The 20,014-nt window shown below is 48.2% G+C and overlaps 2 protein-coding genes across 4 annotated transcripts in view; one reads left to right on the top strand and one right to left on the bottom strand.

Moving 5' to 3' along the window:
• The window catches only part of LOC114849387 (eph receptor A7), a 71,962-nt gene that overhangs the window by 23,709 nt on the left and 28,239 nt on the right, over positions 1 to 20,014 (top strand). For all 3 annotated transcript variants that reach the window (XM_029140784.3, XM_055506244.1, XM_055506245.1), the window contains exon 5: positions 2,562 to 2,897. In XM_029140784.3, coding sequence (XP_028996617.1) covers positions 2,562 to 2,897 — 336 coding nt within the window. The remainder of the gene's footprint in view (positions 1 to 2,561; positions 2,898 to 20,014) is intronic.
• LOC129603671 (nascent polypeptide-associated complex subunit alpha, muscle-specific form-like) lies at positions 13,817 to 19,108 on the bottom strand. The gene is made up of 2 exons (XM_055506215.1): positions 17,247 to 19,108; positions 13,817 to 17,204 (listed from the first exon to the last, which is right to left on the bottom strand). Exons 1-2 carry the CDS (start codon positions 18,404 to 18,406, stop codon positions 14,681 to 14,683), a joined length of 3,684 nt encoding a protein of 1,227 aa, XP_055362190.1. The 5' UTR covers positions 18,407 to 19,108; the 3' UTR covers positions 13,817 to 14,680.

Here is a 20,014-nt window from a genome sequence, read left to right as displayed (position 1 = left end):
ATAAATTCTCCACACGCACAAGGATTAGCTATGGAGTTCCACAGGGTTCTGTGCTGGGTCCAATTCTGTTTAGCCTATACATGTCTCCTCTAGGTGAGATTATTAGAAAGCATTCTATTAATTTTCATTTTTACGCAGATGATACTCAGCTATACATGTCCTTGGAACCAAATGAAACAGATCAACTAGTCAAAATTCAGGGTTGTTTAAAAGACATCAAATCCTGGATGTCCCAAAACTTCCTTCAACTAAACTCAGATAAAACCGAGATTCTTATTGTTGGGCCTAAAATCTGAGACGGACACTATTGAGTCAGATAGCCACCCTGGATGGCATAACATTAGCTTCAGATTCTACTGTGAGGAACCTTGGTGTCATGTTTGACCAGGATCTCTCTTTTACATCATACATTAAACAAATCTCCAGAACCGCCTACTTCCACCTTAGAAATATAGTTAAAATCAGAAGCATCCTCTCTCAGAGCGATGCAGAGAAACTGATCCATGCATTTGTTACCTCTAGGCTGGACTACTGTAACTCCTTACTCATAGGATGTCCTAACAGCTCCTTAAAAAGCCTACAGCTCATTCAAAATGCTGCAGCCAGAGTTCTGACAGGACTTAGAAAGAGAGATCACATTTCTCCTACATTAGCTTCTCTGCACTGGCTGCCTGTAAAATGTAGGATAGAATTTAAAATTCTCCTACTCACATACAAAGTACTCAATGATAAAGCTCCTTCTTATCTTAAAGACCTTATAGTTCCTTATGCTCCCAGCAGAACACTTCGTTCTCAGAGCGCTGCGCTACTTGCGGTTCCTAGAGTGTTTAAATGTAGAACAGGGGGCAGAGCTTTTAGCTACCAAGCTCCTCTCCTCTGGAACCAGCTCCCTCTTCAGGTTCGAGAAGCTGACACACTCTCCACCTTTAAGATTAGGCTTAAAACCTTCCTTTTTGATAAAGCTTATAGTTAGAGATGGTTCAGGTCACTGGCAATTATTGTTAGTCACAGGAACCATCTCTTAGTTAAGCTGCAATAGACATAGACTGCTGGGGGACTTAATTTATACACTGAGCTCCTCTGTTTCCTTCTACCTCCTCTGTCCCATAACCTCCCATCATTGTCCCATGTTTAACTAACCTTGTCTCTTTCTGTCCAGTAGTTGTGCTTCTCTCCTCTCTCCCCCCCCCCCACCCCCACTCTTTCTCCCTCTCTGTCCTCACCCACAGGTATCATTGGACTCAAAGTTTGGTGTCTGTGATGGGCAGCTGCGGATCCAACCATCCTGCCTGCATCCAGTCCCTTGTCCTACCATCCTGCCTGTGCTCTGTTGTTGCTTGTTGTTGCTTGTTGCTGTTGCTGTGCTTTTCTATCTCTCTATCCTCTCACCCCAACCGGTCGAGGCAGATGGCCGCCCACATCCAGTCTGGTTCTGCTGGAGGTTTCTTCCTCATTAGAGAGGGAGTTTTTCCTCTCCACTGTTGCTGTCAAATTAAATGCTTGCTGTATGTGGGATTTGTTGGGTTTAGTTGTGTGAGGTTTTAAACCTTACTTTGTAAAGTGCCTTGAAATAACTTTGTTGTGATTTGGCGCTATATAAATAAAATTGAATTGAATTGAATTGAATTAATTAGTAGCACGGAGAAAGGTGACTGTTACTGTGTTAATAGTAGCAGCTTTTGCTCTGTGCATAACCTGTTCTGATCACACCACATTAGAGCTCTGCATAGAAACCTCAGTCTCACTCCAGAGCAGCTGAAATCAGCCTAAGAACAAAACAAAGATGTTCTTAAAACATCCATAAACAAAGAATACAGGTCGTAAAACCTTTACTGTGTTTTGGGGAGTTTATTTAGATCAACATCTGTGCCATAAAAGCCAGCAGCCTGGAATCTGAAAGATGAAAGCAGCAGTTCATTATTCATTGTTTTATGAGATGAGCTAATCTTGCCTTTGTGTGGAAATTAAGAGCCAAGCGCTCTGTGGACAGGAGACGTGTCCACACCACAGAGCTGCGTGTTTTGTTGTGTCGGTGAAATTGTATGTGACAAGACAGTAATGCTTCAGATTTAGATCTTCATAAATTCCGTGTGTGGAAGACAGTCCCGTTGTGTGTCCTGCTGTCTGCTGATGCACCGCTGGAAGGAAACCCAGCAAAGCTCAGTCTCCAGCTTTAATTGCATGAAGTTACACCGTGTCATGTGTATCCCCACGCCTCGATCACTTCCACAGCTGATTCTACATTCTTTCTAAATAAAGACTGGCCAGTTTGACTTGAAGAAGTATTTAATCAGTACATTTATCAACAAAGTCTCTGTAATTTGTGAAGGGCCACGTGTCACTACTTAACAGAGCCTGTTTCACTGCTGCCATAGTCGTCAGCTTCATCACCTGTAGGGTTCAGGCAGCTTTTGGCAATAAACCCTACCTGGCACCAACAACAAGACCCCCTGTCATTGTAGAAGTCTTGGTTTGCTGACTGTTTAATCAATTTTAGGTGAAATTAAAATATTTCCTTTCTCACAGCTCTAACCTAACTCATTTGTGTCCCTCTCTGACAGGACCTCCCTCTGCACCACAGGACCTCCTTTACAAAATCAACCAGACCACCGTCGGCCTGGAGTGGACCCCGCCAGCCGACACAGGGGGCCGCAGTGACGTCACCTACAGGGTCATATGCCGACGCTGCAGCTGGGAGCCCGAGGAGTGCGTTCCCTGTGGGCCCAATGTGGAATACTCTCCCGCACAGTCAGGATTAGTGGACACTTATGTGGCCATCCTGGACCTGCTTGCTCACGCCAACTACACTTTTGAGGTGGAGGCTGTCAACGGGGTGTCGGACCTGAGCCGCACGCAGCGGCTCTTTGCAGCAGTCAGCATTGCTACTGGTCAAGCAGGTAAAATGTCAATCTTTGTCTTGATGTTGCTAAATGTGCTTGGCACTAGCCTTTTGGCTACAGCTCCACTAGGCCTTTCTACCCTTGGCTACTCTGTTAAGGCCTATGGCCCTAATATAGTAAAGAAGGGCAAAAATCAAGCGGAGGGTGTAGAAGTTCTCTGATTAGCAGCGCAGGCTTTTCCTAAATACCTCTAGCGGTGAATTTCTCGTTCTGTGAATGTGGAGGTGCAGCATTTCTGAACTCTCCTCCTTTTGGTTGAGGTGGGATGTTTGACTTTCACACCCTTAGGAAAGAATGCTACATGTTAGTGCAGACCTTGCTATTCGCTCCAGCTGTGTGAGTCTTAACAACATGGCGAATGACAGTTTAATTTTGAAAACCTCTCATATGCAAGTTACATTAATGATTCCCCATTAGCATTAATGACCATAGTCTGCTTTGATCCATAATATTTTCAGTATGCATATTATCCAGATTAATGTAATGTGTATATCAGCACTACAGTGGCAAACATTATTAGCTTAGCAACGACGCGTGCTCCCAGTGGAACCTAAAGACCTACGACTGTATTTGCTCCCGGTCTCTAGTGAGTTGAGTGTAATTAAAATGCTGTATTTTTCATTGACAAACTCTAAAGCTTATTTGAATCATTATTTCTATGGATCCTTGTAACAAGATTTCTCTTTCATGCTTGAGCATCCGTGAAACACTGTTGGCCCAAAAGACAATGTTGTGACTACAGTGATTAAAAGGAGGCAGCAAAGACAGCACTGAGGCTCCAGTTGCCCCAGACTGTCCTCACACATTTAGTCAGGTTGAGCTTCTACATGTTAATGGTGTGTGTGTGTGTGTGTGTGTGTGTGTGTGTGTGTGTGTGTGTGTGTGTGTGTGTGTGTGTGTGTGTGTGTGTGTGTGTGTGTGTGTGTGGTTTCGGTTACATCAGAGTTGGGCTGAAAATCCTTTTTTTCTACCAAAGTGGGGCCCTATGGTCTGTTGTGGGGCCCTTTGCCTGGGCAAAGGGCCCCACAACAATTAACCAATGCTCTCTCAGAGTTGCTCATAATTACACCTGGCATGTTGACAACAGACAATTACTCAGTTCATCCAGTGGAATTCTCAGCCATTAGCTCTTACTCTGCCGTCCTTGTACTTTAAAGTGGTAACATTTAAATGAGTACAGCACCATCAGTGTAAGGAGCCAAAATGCCCACTAAACCTTAACATTTAATACGAGTTCAGTGATTTATGGTATTAGTAGAACTGCCTCTGACAGACTTTCAGACCTTGATCCAGTGCTGAAACTCCCCTTTCAAACCCAGACTAATCAAATTCCCGCAGGGTTAGCGGCTCACACAGATGAGGCGGCCCAGTCCATCTGGGAGAGTGTAACTGTATGAAATGGAACAGACTCTCACTCTTGAATCAGGTTAATATTAGAAGGCAACTATCTTCATTATTGACTTCTACCTGATTAAGGTTACAGAAGAGTTCTAGAAAGTGGTGCTGCTCTGCAGATGACTCCATCGAGTGCTGTGGCAGGTCATTGGCGGGGTAGTCATTGTTGGAGGTGGACAGTGACTGCTCTTGTTTCCCTTCCTGAGCAGACATTAGTTTCACCCTGCAGGACTCATTTTACTGCTCACTGGAGCCTCGCTGTGTCCGGAGCTCTGTGGACTGTTACAGAATGCTTGAGTGCTTTGTAATTGGAGGGTTGACGCTTCCTAAAACATCACCCCTTCCTGGGCCAGCGTGCCGGACCACTCATTAGAGTATGATTGCATTATTAAAGCTTTTATGGCTCATCATTCAGAATTGATTAACCTTTGCGTGCCAAGGCGCTGGAGCCCCTTAGCACTGAAAGAAGAACTTACCTGCTACTCTCCCATCTCAACCCCCTGCATGATAATCATCATGAGCACGGACTCATAGCCGGGGAATGGGAGAGCAAGCACGCATCAATGCGAATATACAGATGATGCATCTGATGAGAAATTCCCACGTCCTGTAATTATACCAAGCGTCTGGAGAAAGGATGGAACCACGCAGGATGCTGAGTGCTTATTGTTCCCAGAAACCTAATTACCTCTCTGAGAGACTAAGTAGAGTTTATAAGTTTGTGAACCTAATGTTTCTAGTTTGGTCCTTAAAGTAGTTCAATATAAGACTGTTATGTTGAGGACCTTTCGCTGTCTTTGCCACAGTTGTACGCTGGAAGTTAAGAGTGCATTTTAATCAGCCCTCCATTGTGAGTCAGACAGATAGTGTACCTACTGTAGGAACAGTTGTGTTTAGATGCTGCCACAGGTTGAAAGCCAGGAGTAATGAGAGTAATTCTTGTTACACATCCTAGTGTTCGTGTTGCATGGAAAGCAGACACATATATTCAATAATATGAAAAATATGAAAAATAATTGTTGGAATGTTACTGCATCTGTGAACAGCGGCAGCAGTTTAAAAGTATGATCCATAGAATTGCTGTTCCAGGCGTGTCATTACAGTAGCATTAGCTTTGGAGTCAAGGATCCTTTTTACTGTGGAAAAATATAAACACATGGCAAATTATGCATGAATGTACAGGATGAATGTGATGATGACAATGATGACATATCTCATGAGCGGAATCTGGGAGTTTTATTTTTAGCCACTTTTTGCTCCATTTGTTGTGGAGGATTATGTTAGAGCCCCCCTCAAGTACAAACCTACTTAAACATTCAAAGAGAACAACAGGCTATTCCCCATAGTACAATCAGTCCGTGCAAAGGAAAAACAAGCACTGAGGGCACACGAGAATGTAAGATAAGCGTTTTCTTTTGATTCGAGCAGCGTCTGCACCCTCGCATTGTGCGACTGCCTTGTTCATCTGCTTCACTTAAAGTCTGCCTCACTGTCCCTGTTGGACGTCTGCGTGCTTTGAGGATTATTGGCGAGACAGCAGTGACCAGTAAAAGAAAGACTGATCCAAAGTCGTGGCTGATGAGCCCCTTCGCTGACACCGTATCATCGCTCAATAGATAATATTCAGTGAGAAGGACAATAAGGCAACTGATTGGTCCTCTTTCAGGGTTGTAACCTGCTACGGTGGTCCTAAACACAAGGCCCGGTTGATTCCGAGGAGTCCCCACTGACCGGTGCCAGTCTGTGTCATTTTCTGCTTAAGCGGATCCTCCTTTGTAGCATTTGTCCCCAGTCTTACGTTACCTGGAAGACCATTCTTCTCATCACCCTCTCCACCCGCCCCGTCGCTTCACATGCTTGCAGTAATTTGATGAGAGCTGGGCAAAGCAGTAAGATTCAACAGCTGCAATAAAACTGTGGCGGTCTCAGAGCAGCAGCTCGGAGCACTTAACCTGTAGCTTTTCTGTAAATGCCTCCTGATTTGTCTGTCAACCAATCCGTCAGCAATGAATAATTTTCATGGAAGGTGCACTTTAATTACTTTCTCATTTAAATGGCATTATCGTGGCCTATCTAGGTAATTAATCTCACCAAGTATCCTGTTTCAGCCTTTTATTGCTGGCAGACGAGCTCCCTAAATCCCCCTGAATCTGTCGTGCTTGAATAAGCCCTCCCTCATAGAGGCTGGCATTGCCTTTTTCCCCTTCACTTGGTCCTATTGGAGCCGTTGGACGGTCCTTTCTCTCAGTACAGGCAGCTTGTCAGAGCAATGGGCTGTAGTAGTGCTTTGGAAAGGACACAGGCAGACGTATGCATGCAGGGCTGTAGTCGTCAACAGGTCTTGGCTGGGAGGGGCTCATAGCAGCTGCTCTTGCTCTGTTTCTTACTGTCAGCAAACCCTGCATGCATGGTATAGACTATTCACCTATGCCACACAGCTCTATTGGAGCTATCTATATACTGGGGGATATTACATACAGAATATGCTGCAATAGTCAAACAGTCACCAGCAAGGTCATGATATAATTTAAGTGAGTGTAAACAAGTGTCCAACCGCTAAGGGTTTTAAAAAATGAAATTGTATCGGGCATTTAAAAAATATACTCGATATAGGAACCAATGGGCTTTAGTAGAGAGAAGCAGACTGACACTGTGGCTTCCAAGGGATTTGCTGACCATATAGAAAAATACAATATATATCATATACAAGTCACACAATATTTACGCCTCCGGTTTTCCAACAGTCATACATGAGTTTCCTGAAGGCAGCAGGAAAAGAATGGTTGAAGCTGACACTTTACTTTAGCGTGCAGCCGTTTGTTTTGCTTGTGATAGAGTGATTATAGAGGAAAACACACTATGTGCTTTTCATAGGAAAGGTGACAAAGTGAATGCCAGCATTTCCAAAATGAATAAATGTACTGTTTACCCCAAGTGTTTCTAATGCTAGGTCAAGTAAAACAGACTAAGTAGCAGGATGGCTGCTGTAGATGTGCCTGTATTGGAACCTGCAACATGAAACTAAATATTATAAAGGCTCAGAAAAATAACAGTGTCAGCATCCACCTGTGGACCAATGGAAAAGCAACTCATCAGCAAAAGCGAAGCTGCAGTTCAGACAGAGACAGCCTGCGTCTTTGTTCCAGCAGCTGAATCTAGATTGTTCACCTGTATTGTTCTTGTTTGTTGTCATGCTCGTTTTCTAGGCTGGTTGGTTTCACCGGCCATGTTGGTGATGCCGTTATTAATTCTGACGTCTGCAGATATTATTATTGAAGTCGCAGTGTTCTGATGTTTATGTGTGTGACCTTAAAAGGGAGCTTTGTGCTATAGGCTGTGTTTCCCTGGAGCACAAGCCCCACCCCCCGTGCACGTTTAATTATTCAGACCTGTGCAAGGCAGCAGAAAGGAACTGATGCAATGCTGTTCGCCTTCACACAGCCGCCTAGCTTTCCAGACAGAACCTTCAACTGGACACTTGGATGGTTGCAAGAAAAAGCTCATTTATTAGACAAGAGTATGTTTCAAATGTTAATAGTCTGTTGAGTTCAATGTTGCACAGTTGCTACGCATAGCTGCCTGTTGGAATGTGCTTCTGCTTAATCACAGCATGTTACTGTGCATGAAAGGACCTTGAAGGTCTACAATTAATGTATTACCACATATTATTATAAACTATCTGCAAGTGTCTCGTTGAAAGAAAGCTCAAAGTCTCGAAGGGACGTATACAGTACCTAGATTCACATTATTAGGTTTAGTAGTTGATATTATACAACTGGGAGGTGTAGTTTGACAGTGCATAGTTCTATGTTCTTATGTTCCTCCATCTATCAGCATATAGATGCTTGTCATACTAAGAGAGCAGGACCACTGCTCCATACTGCCGCCAGTCCCATCTGACACTGGCCAAGAGGCAGTGATCCTCCTGGACAGGTTCCCCAGTCCATTAGTCCACAGTCCATTCAAGGTGTAGAACAGGTGTAGTCAGGGTTTCCAGTTGCCTAGAGAACCCGGAGCAAAGCCTTGCAGACACAGAATTAGGGACAACACTTTCTGTATATGCCAGCGAGATTAGAGATGGAAGAATCCCCCCGCCACTACTCATTTCTCTCTCTCTCTCTCATCATGAAGATTCACTGGGTAGAAGTGTGTATTGCAGTATCTTAAGACCAGAATTTATAAAATCCAGACATTTTCAATAAAGCAGTTATTGTTTTATATTGAGTATATTGGACATGTTGCCTGACATTTTGATATGTAGCTAGGTTTATAAAACAAGCAACCATACATTTGATGAGCAGATTGGGTCACGTGAGCCTTCTCCATGTCATCACCACAGGCTGACAAATCACAAGCAGACCTGAGGGGTAGTTGATGAGAAATATCACTGTCGACCAAAATGGAACTGTAATATATTCCGTCTCAGGTTTGTTGGACATTTATTAATGCCTCTGAGTGAGTGCCACTAATTGAGATAGTCAGTCTGGTGCAGTATCTGAAGCCTGGGACAAATAACAGTGTGACCTGAGAACCAAAGAGCTGTGATGAGAATATCCATATTTAGCAGTGCTGTGAGCCACTCGTCGTTCTCCAGTGAAACAATAACGACCATGTCTTCATATGCATCTTCAGTAGCACAGTGTTTCATTCTAGCAATACAGTTTGATAATAAAAATAAAGGTTAGAAGACAGTGAAAAATTTGATGAAATGTTTGGTATAAATCACAAATGCAAAATATAAAAACATCAAGGCTATAACTATTACCTTTTGACATAAAGCATATTTTCTTCTCAAACTAATAGCGACTAATATGAGTTGGTTTAGATAAACGTGTAGTTTAAAGTTTGTGTGATTGAGTGTCTTCTTGTCTTCTACAATAAACTGGATGTGTTGCAATGTTTGCCAATCAAAGCAAGCAATTCAAAGACATTACCTGGAATGAGTGGAGTTGGTAAATACTTTAATATCTTTATATAACATTTCATAATGTAAATGATTAATAAGATAATCAAACGCCCTTGTCCTTCTTGTGCTCACTCAATAGTTTTAACACAAATATGGCTCCTATATTTAAAGGTCTGTCTGTTTGAAGCATTGACTGGTCAGTGAAGGCAGCTGGCTTTAGCAGGAAATATAGCAGCTCTCCGTTTATTGCCCTCGGATGACTGCAAGGCCTCGTTAGGCAACAAAACACTACCTTTTCACTCCATCTTTATCTGCTCACTTGTTCCTCATCTGTTCTCCTGTAGACATTCATGCAAACGTGTGCACACATACCACACTTTGCCCGTCTGCATGCACCTGTGGCTCCCAGATGCTTTCTTTATGTGGAGCACATGCCTGGGAATGTCATGGCCCTGGCTGCAGATGTCTCTTGTGCTTTGGACTCCAGCCATTCAAGTGTTTCATTTCCTGCTGAAGGAGTTAAAAGGCCCTTCAAGGGTAATGTAAGGCAAAACAGTGAATTCACCCAGTGGGGAAAACACAGTGACTTCCAGATAGCCCCAGTGATCATTGTGCTGAGGAACTGTTCAATGTGTGAGATCATAAAAAAAGCAGGTCTGCGTTTAAATAAAGTTTTACGAAAGATTCTGTAACACAGCCGTGTTCATTGTTTCAATATAGTAAAAGTTACATGAAACAGAGAATTTCATACTAAGGTAATAATAATATTGTTTATTACAGTAATACAGCAGATGGCTATTATGCAGAGACGAATATGAACATATCCTTATAATCATTTACAGCTGCTCCTAATCTCCTACATGTATCTGTAACAGTCGAAATGTCTGGATAAACACGTTATATTATTTACAGTGAGAAACATTGGTTCTTCTAGAGACTGCAAGGTTTGGCCAGTTTGTCGTTGTGTGACACTGTTGCATCGCATTGGAGGTGCATGGTGTTTTGGGGATGGTGTGAGCGTTTCCCACAAGAGCTTTGTGAGATGAAAGAATAGGGAGAGATTGACAGCTCGGCTTCTTTCCCCCTTCATTGTCTCATCAGCATACTGTCTCCTGCAGTGAAGAAAACTAATTATGTCTTCAACCCCCTGCTTCAACCCCTCCCCTTTTATTCAGATCATCACACTTGGAAATCATAATGAGCTTGTGGCAGACCACTTTGCCTTCGGTGAAAATAAGGGGAAAAAAATCTAAAAGTCCATTTGCCTCTGCTCAAACAGGCCGCAGACAATTACAAACAACCTTTTGACCCTCTAAACCTGTCACCTTAAATTTATTTCATGTCCAGTACTTGGTTCTGCGCACCTGCCGGCTTCCTCATCAGAACATCAGAAACCAGAGCTTTAAACCAGCACAGTGCAAAGGGGAGAGGGTGTGTGACAGGCAACTAGTAGGCTGCTTCTAGTTATTAGGTACGGTATGAAGTGACAGCAATACTGGTATTGGCTGAAGAACAGCTGGCCTTCACATCTGGATTAGAGTTTGTCAGGTTGAGCAGGACAAAGTGACAAGGTAACACAGCTAAGCACAGTCCATTTCCTTTGTGTTGGAGAAACTCTTTCTCTGCTGCCTGCACACATAGTTTCATCAGCTGGGACAAAGATCAAGAGCAAATTCATTGTGCTCTGCTTAAAGCGCACACACAATTCCTGCTGGGATAAAAGAATTACCAAATGAACCTTGTAATTGCAGACATTGTTGGAGACTGACCTAGAGGAACCACATACATGTGAGCAGGTCAAATAAAACAGAATATTACATTAAAAGTACACATAGGTTCTATTTTTGGGAGGGCGGTGTTTGTATTTTATGCCGGCCACGTTTTTTCCTCCCAGTATTGAATGCACCATGTTGTGTGACGTGCCACGCTGATACAGGAAGGACTGTTCTTCTGAGTCCTGTTTATTAAAATGTATTCTCTGTAGAAAGATTACATCTAAATGAAAGTTGGAAGAGCTTTCAACCTTAGAGACGGAGGTAATTAAATTTGTAAATTTCTCCCATCATCATCATCATCATCATCATCATCATCATCATCATCATCATCATCCTCATCTCTATCTCATAGTGGTGACTCACCGTTGAACGCTGCCAAGAAGCATGTGATAATGTGTTAATAGCAGTAGATGTCCAGGTGAGATATGTGCATCCTGTGCATTCAGCATCCCTCTCTCAATGCTAATTACTACACATCCTAACATTATGACGTCATTCTGTCCGCTGTGACTCAATGTACTGACTGAATGTATTTGAGCTGGATCATATTGTTAATCTTACAGGGATTTAGAGTTGTTATTTTTATCATGAGCTAAGTGAAGGCAACCTGTTATAAGTGGTTGAACGTTCCTGTCATTTGCATTAGAATTAGCCCTATCTCTCCAATTAACTCGTGACACCGTGGACGAGAAATATGTTACAGTAAAGGAATACATCTAACGTCTGACACAAAGAGGTAAAGACTACGGTCCATTGTTGCTCTGGGGGTAATTGGGACGGAGCATGGAAGCTCCCTGAAAAGTAAATTCCCCTCCCACTCTCCCCCCGTTAAGCCTCATGTTCCTTCACCAATTACGGTAATGGCAAATAGTGTGACCAATACACAAAGTCTGACAATGACGTGTCACTTTGCAGGCCTGGTTTCCAAACCAAGCCTTTATCTCTCAATTTGAAAATCCACTGTCACATGCTTTTTTACATGACTTTAAGCTGCTTTGGCCGAATTTTGACACAAAGTTGTTGCATAGTTATCACTTTGTTGAGGGAGAGGCCAGTTTGTCTGTGGCCTCGGGTTCATTCTTCAGCCTATGAGAATCAGTTTTTACAAATGCCTGTTGTGTTCATTAGAACAAGCCAAACAAACAACTTTTTACTGGTTTGTCAATCTGGTCGGAGGCGTAATGACGTGTGAGGTGTGCTGAGTAAAGACCATCACAGCAGTAGGAGCCCTGCTGATGAATGACTCCTCCAAACCAGTGTGGGGTATGCAAGTACACATGGGTGTCTGTGTTCAGCTTTCCTGGTGGTCTGCCGCTAGTAGGGAATCTGCATCACAAAAAAACAGCCCCCCGCCATCATCCTGCAGACCCCCGCTGCTTCTTTCTGTGCCTGAATCCACATTGCTCTGCTGGCCTCATAGATATGAATGGTCCCACTAACTATTCTTGAGTTTAATAGTGAGGGATTAAGGCGATGCAGACAGGATTACAAAGGACGAGCTGGGGCTCCTTCTTTAATTGTCCCTGTGTGACTAATGACAGTTGTGTTAGGCCAGACAACAAAATGTGTTGAAGGCGTTAGACACTTGTTATTCTCCTGTGGAGGCTGACAGTTTATTCAGCCAGACGTGATATTAAATAAAAGATAGATGGAGACATTTTTAATCCATTTTCCGACCTTTTTCTATTGCTTTGCTTTGGACCATACCTGTTTATTTCCCTGTGTTTGAAAGGAGACAGAAACATGTATTTTGGTACATAATAAAGAAGCAGTTAGGCACGGATGGAGTTTTTTTATTTATTGTTGTCTGACCCATTTCCAAATTTCCATCAGTGTGCTGGAGTCAGTGCTGATGCCCTGTCTGTGTTGTTTCAAGCGGCTTGCTGTTACTTACTGCCACCCTGAGAAGGAGGCACGACTCATACTAGTACTGTGAAGTTTTGAACCCAACGTCACCTGTAATCTCAGACCGTCTGTTACTTATGCTACAACGTGATGACATTGAATATTGAGAAGTACATTTCTGTAACCAGCCAAAGAAGAAAAGAGTCGTTATCAAGTCCAATATATAGTTGGCAGTGAAACAGAGATACTTTGCTGGAAGGAGACAATACATGCTACGAGTTTCTTTCCCAAGATATGTTTTCAGGGCTAATTATCTCGCAATAATGACATCATTATACTGATAGTGAGCCAAGTCTCCGAACGGCACAGAATGAAGCTTTGTTCTCACTGTGCTCACACAGACTGCCATGTACAAACTGTTTTGTTCACCTAAAACAAATAATTCCACAGATAATAAAAGTACTCAACAAAGCTGCAGGTACATTTTCTAACAAACACTTCAACTGTGATTTGTGAATTTAAACACACGCTGTAAAGGGAAGAATAGATATGACCATAGCTTTAACCACCAACCAACCATCATGTATTTGATGAAGTGTTGTTGTATCAGTCATCTTTGGAATATTCACAGCTTTCCTTAGCTGCCTTGAGTGAGTGGCTTCCTACAGCTCCCTGACTGTTGACAGCTCACTGAGAGGTGGTGTGCTCTCACTGGAAGCTGGGGGGGGGGGGTGCACAGGTGGGGTGAGCAGCACAGGAAGATACTGTAAAGTCGAGTTGTGAGACAGTGAAAGTCACAACCCTGGCTGAGATATTACGTCTGGAGGATCTGGCCCTGCTTATTCATGTTTGACCAGTTTAGAAAAGTAAGCTGTCAAACAGCATTGCTGGATATGAAAAATATTCCCATCTTCACCTTCCCCAGTTTGCCAGACTCAAAACTGTCAGGAACGGCAGGGAGAGGACCCAAATGCACAGCACCAGGACACGATGCGGATGGTGAAAAACAGAGGATTTATTCCAGAGTCGAGGTCACAAAAACAATCCGGGTCATACATAGGGTAATATCACGAGGCTCAGGTCTCCAGGTTAGATTCAGCAGGCTTAGACACATCCACAAACAGGCAGGGTTCGGTAACAAAGGTCAGACTTACAGCACCGGTCAGGACCAGACGAGGAAACACAAATGAGTTCGGTAACGTGCAGAGCAGAGAACGGGGTACACAAAACACGACCTGACAGGAACAGCGAACAACGGTAAACACACAAACACTAGAGCGAGGAAACACAAACGACGATCTGGCGGGGAACTGAGGACACAGGTGGTGGTTAAATACAACGTGACTCGATGACTGATACTAAACAGGTGTGTGTAATGAAAACCGGTACTGACAGGGAAACAGCTGTGACAACGGGTAAACAGGAAGTAAAGCGGGAACAGAAACAGAAACCGGGAGTGCTACCAAAATAAAACCGAAAATGGAACCAGGAACCAAAATAAAACAAGGCAACCACAAGAAACAAAACCCAGATCGTGACAGTACCCCCCTCCCAAGGGCGGATTCCAGACGACCAAAGAAAAAAACCGAGCAGGGCGGGCGGAGGGAGGACCGGCGGAGGGCAAGAACCAAAAACAACCCGCACGGAACACTGACAGGGCGGGCGGAGGGCGGACTGGGGGAGGGCAAAAACGGGAACCCCCATCAAAGCAAAAACGCACGCCCGTACACGACAGACCAGAGGACCCACCCGAAAAACAAAACCAGAACGAGTCCCATAATCAAGAAAAACCAACATGAAAGTTCACAAGACAAAAACAAAGTCCACGACCAGGTAAAACACAGAGTCCAGGGAGTCCCTCACGGAGGGTGGAGACGCGGCGAGATCCTGCTCAACCGCCACTGAGGCAGGGGGGCACCCCCAGTGCCCTTGGGCTGGGCCAGCGTCCACGGGGACCCCCCCGAACGGCGATGTCCTCCAGGCGGACGCTGATCCTGGAGACCGAGGGGTCGAGGCGGACGTCGCCGCAGGAGGCAGCGCCATCCAAACGGCCGGAAGCGCCGAGGGCGAGGCCACCAGTCCGGCAGCCGAGACCGAGACGAGACAGGAACCAGAGACGAAGACAGACGTGGAGACGTCCTCCTTGGACCTCTGCGACGAGACGCAGGTACAGATGCGGCCGGAGCCGGGCCGCCAGGAACCGATGCAGGTGCGGCCGGAGCCGGGCCGCCAGGAACCGATGCAGGTGCGGCCGGAGCCGGGCCGCCAGGAACCGATGCAGGTGCGGCCGGAGCCGAGCCGCCAGGAACCGATGCAGGTGCGGCCGGAGCCGAGCCCCCAGGAACCGATGCAGGTGCGGCCGGAGCCGAGCCGCCAGGAACCGATGCAGGTGCGGCCGGAGCCGAGCCGCCAGGAACCGATGCAGGTGCGGCCGGAGCCGAGCCGCCAGGAACCGATGCAGGTGCGGCCGAAGCCGAGCCGCCAGGAACCGATGCAGGTGCAGCGGGAGCTGCGACGGGAGCGACCCCCTCCTGGAGGTCCGCCGGGACTGCGACGGGCGCGACCCCCTCCTGGGGGTCCGCCGGGATTGCGACGGGCGCGACCCCCTCCTGGGGGTCCGCCGGGATTGCGACGGGCGCGACCCCCTCCTGGGGGTCCGCCGGGACTGCGACGGGCGCGACCCCCTCCTGGAGGTCCGCCGGGACTGCGACGGGCGCGACCCCCTCCTGGAGGTCCGCCGGGACTGCGACGGGCGCGACCCCCTCCTGGAGGTCCGCCGGGACTGCGACGGGCGCGACCCCCTCCTGGAGGTCCGCCGGGACTGCAGCTGGCGCGGCCTCCTCCTGGAGGTGCGCGGGAACTGCGGCTGGCGCGACCTCCTCCTGGAGGTGCGCGGGGACTGCAGCTGGCGCGACCTCCTCCTGGAGGTGCGCGGGAACTGCAACTGGCGCGACCCCCTCCTGGAGGTGCGCGGGAACTGCAGCAGGCGCGACCTCCTCCTGGAGGTGCGCAGGGACTGCAGCAGGCGCGGCCTCCTCCTGGAGGTGCGCAGGGACTGCAGCAGGCGCGACCTCCTCCTGGAGGTGCGCGGGAACTGCAACTGGCGCGACCCCCTCCTGGAGGTGCGCGGGAACTGCAGCAGGCGCGACCTCCTCCTGGAGGTGCGCAGGGACTGCAGCAGGCGCGGCCTCCTCCTGGAGGTGCGCAGGGACTGCAGCAGGCGCGGCCTCCTCCTGGAGGTGCGCAGGGACTGCAGCAGGCGCGGCCTCCTCCTGGAGGTGCGCAGAGAGTGCCGCTGGCGCCACCTCCTCCTGGAGGTGCGCAGAGAGTGCAGCTGGCGCCACCTCCTCCTGAAGGTGCGCAGAGAGTGCCGCTGGCGCCACCTCCTCCTGGAGGTGCGCAGAGAGTGCAGCTGGCGCCACCTCCTCCTGAAGGTGCGCAGAGAGTGCAGCTGGCGCCACCTCCTCCTGGAGGTGCGCAGGAGCTGCGGCTCCGAGGGTGACAGGAACTGGAACGGCCGCAACATGGCCGACAGGGACTGGGACAGGAACTGGAACGGCCGCAACATGGCCGACAGGGACTGGGACAGGAACTGGAACGACCCCAACATGGCCGACAGGGACAAGAACGGCGTCTACTTGGCCGACAGGGACAGGAACGGCGTCTACTTGGCCGACAAGGACAGGAACGGCGTCTACTTGGCCGACAAGGACAGGAACGGCGTCTACTTGGCCGACAAGGACAGGAACGGCATCTACTTGGCCGACAGGGACTGGAACGGCATCTACTTGGCCGACAGGGACTGGAACGGCATCTACTTGGCCGACAGGGACTGGAACGGCATCTACTCCGGAGCTGGCATGGCTACTTGCCGCTGCCGAGCTCGACGGAGCAGACGTCGGGCCTGATCGGGTGTGCATAGCACCTGTACGACAGGTGGTGCCCTCTGGTTGGGACACGACCTGCGCGTGACTGGACTGAACTGGGACAGGGACGTGACTGGACTGGACTGGAACCTGGACAGGAACGTGACTCGACTGAACTGGAACCTGGACAGGAACGTGACTCGACTGAACTGGAACCTGGACAGGAACGTGACTCGACTGTACTGGAACCTGAACTGGGCTCGACCGGGCTGGAACCTGAACTGGGCTCGACTGGGCTGGGCTCGACTGGACTCGACTGGGCTCGACTGGACTCGACTGGACTGGGTTCGACGGGACTGGGCTGGGACCTGAACTGGGCTCGACTGGACTGGGCTCGACTGGACTGGGCTCGACTGGACTGGGCTCGACTGGACTGGGCTGGAACCTGGACTGGGCTCGACTGGACTGGGCTCGACTGGACTGGGCTCGACTGGACTGGGCTCGACTGGACTGGAACCTGAACTGGGCTCGACTGGACTGGGCTCGACTGGACTGGAACCTGAACTGGGCTGAAACCTGAACTGGGCTCGACTGGACTGGGCTTGACTGGGCTGGAACCTGGACTGAGCTCGACTGGGCTGAGGCCTGGACTGAGCTGAGGTCGACTGAGCTCGACTGGGCTGAGGCCTGGACTGAGCTAAGCTCGACTGGACTGGGACTGGGCTGAGGCCTGGACTGAGCTGAGCTCGACTGGACTGGGACTGGGCTCGATTGGGCTAGAACGTGGACTGGAGACTGAACAGGGCCCGGCTGAACTAGGCCTGGAGACTGAACGGTGCGCGACTGAACTAGGACTGGAGACTGAACTGGGCTCGACTGGACTGGACTCGACTGGGCTGAAACCTGAACTGGGCTCGACTGGACTAGAACGTGGACTGGAGACTGAACAGCGCGCGGCTGGGCTGGAGACTGAACAGCGCGCGGCTGGGCTGGAGACTGAACAGCGCGCAGCTGGACTGGAGATTGAACAGCGCGCGGCTGGACTGGAGACTGAACAGCGCGCGGCTGGACTGGAGACTGAACAGCGCGCGGCTGGACTGGAGACTGAACAGCGCGCGGCTGGACTGGAGACTGAACAGCGCGCGGCTGGACTGGAGACTGAACAGCGCGCGGCTGGACTGGAGACTGAACAGCGCGCGGCTGGACTGGAGACTGAACAGCGCGCGGCTGGACTGGGGACTGAACAGCGCGCGGCTGGGCTGGAGACTGAACAGCGCGCGGCTGGACTGGAGACTGAACAGCGCGCGGCTGAGCAGGGGACCACGGAGACAGGGGGCCGCACGAGAGCAGGAAATCCTCCCAGCGGCGTAAACGTGGGGCTGGGCAGGTTGGTGCAATCATGACGGTCTGACGGGGCTGGGCGGAGGAAACCGAAACCATCGGCGGTGCAACCGGGGCTGGCGTGGCCCGAGCGGACGACGTGGATGCGGGTGTGGTGTCGAGTGCGCTGCTTAGCTCCTCAAGCCGCGCGCGCAATTGTTCGTAGAGGCGGCGGACACTGGGGATTTCTAGTACGCCGTCCTCGTCCTCCAAGGACCACACCGCCACCTCTACGGCGCTGCGCTGGGTTTCCGGGTTGGGCGCCCTTCGGTAATCCTCCGTGAGGATCGAAAAATACCGACGGAGGTCGCTGGGTAGCTCGGCGCATGTAAACTTCATTTCCCCGCAGGTGAAATGAGACTCGCCGCCAAAAAGACAAGAAACAAAAACAGTCACTGACCTGGGCGACGGCTGAGTGCTGGCTGGGTCCCAATTTGGCCAGATCGTTCTGTCAGGAACGGCAGGGAGAGGACCCAAATGCACAGCACCAGGACACGATGCGGATGGTGAAAAACAGAGGATTTATTCCAGAGTCGAGGTCACAAAAACAATCCGGGTCATACATAGGGTAATATCACGAGGCTCAGGTCTCCAGGTTAGATTCAGCAGGCTTAGACACATCCACAAACAGGCAGGGTTCGGTAACAAAGGTCAGACTTACAGCACCGGTCAGGACCAGACGAGGAAACACAAATGAGTTCGGTAACGTGCAGAGCAGAGAACGGGGTACACAAAACACGACCTGACAGGAACAGCGAACAACGGTAAACACACAAACACTAGAGCGAGGAAACACAAACGACGATCTGGCGGGGAACTGAGGACACAGGTGGTGGTTAAATACAACGTGACTCGATGACTGATACTAAACAGGTGTGTGTAATGAAAACCGGTACTGACAGGGAAACAGCTGTGACAACGGGTAAACAGGAAGTAAAGCGGGAACAGAAACAGAAACCGGGAGTGCTACCAAAATAAAACCGAAAATGGAACCAGGAACCAAAATAAAACAAGGCAACCACAAGAAACAAAACCCAGATCGTGACAAAAACAAGTATTAAATGTCCACTAGCTCGTGCAGTTTCATATTCAAGGTGAACAACATTGTATTTTTACAAATGTAGCAAAGGGGCCATTTTTGAATAATTTTTACTAAATAGTAAATTGTAGCCTTTTCCACCTCAGCAGACAATACTGCAGGTCAAAGGTCATACGTAGTCGTTCCTAGACTCTTATCCAAAAAAAAGTAGGAAGAGGTTTTGTGGCTCTGCTCTGCCAGTTGTTACAGCAGTAGCAAACCTGGTTCCATGCAGTGAATCTGACTCTGCGCCCAGCAATTATCACTCATTGCCCTGGAAGCCAGCAGTGATCTGGGATAAAGGACAGTTGGGAGTGTTTGTCAGGCAGAGGGAGCTGGGAGCAGATACTTTCCCAGTTCTGCCAGGCAACCTGAGAGTTAGCGTCGTCTCTGCAAACAGCCAATCACAGCCAATCGCAGCTTCAGTTGAAAACTTTTTTGCAGGGTGGCAGCTCAGGCTGTGCTTCTCTGACTCCGCTGTCTCCAGCTGCAGTAGATGCTGCAGCTTTTTAGTTCCGCAAACAGTTTTTACATGACACTTAATAAATCACAGTCATGAATTTGATCTAAACTGATTTTTACATGCAGTAATTTGTAGCAAACTAATTCTGAAATTGTTCCAAAGGCCCTATCCATAATCTCCACATACATGGGGTTTATGGATATAATAATGTGATGTTTCTCAGTGTTTTGAACTCATTAATAATAATATGATAGTTGCTTAGAAGATAACAGACTATGAAAGAAAATGCGGTGCATGAGGCTGATCAATTAAGGTCTAACACTGTTCTTTGCGGTGTTCCACAGGAGCTGTGTTCCTCCAGGAAAAATATGTCCGGTCTGTGTGTTTGTTATGAAAGGACACGCCC

The sequence above is a fragment of the Betta splendens genome, chromosome 24, assembly GCF_900634795.4.
Source record: "Betta splendens chromosome 24, fBetSpl5.4, whole genome shotgun sequence".
NCBI classification, from domain to species: domain Eukaryota; kingdom Metazoa; phylum Chordata; class Actinopteri; order Anabantiformes; family Osphronemidae; genus Betta; species Betta splendens.
The sequence above is the reverse complement of the archived record's forward strand: the minus strand, read 5'-3'. Positions and strand labels throughout refer to the sequence as shown.

Excerpts from the sequence above, each read along its gene's own strand:
- LOC129603671 (XM_055506215.1), bottom strand. The coding sequence starts at position 18,406 with ATGAAGTTTACATGCGCCGAGCTACCCAGCGACCTCCGTCGGTATTTT. Across the intron at positions 17,205-17,246 it reads CAGGTTTCAGCCCAGTTCAG|GTTCCAGTCCAGTCGAGCCC; the intron begins GTTCCAGTCCAG and ends AGCCCAGTTCAG.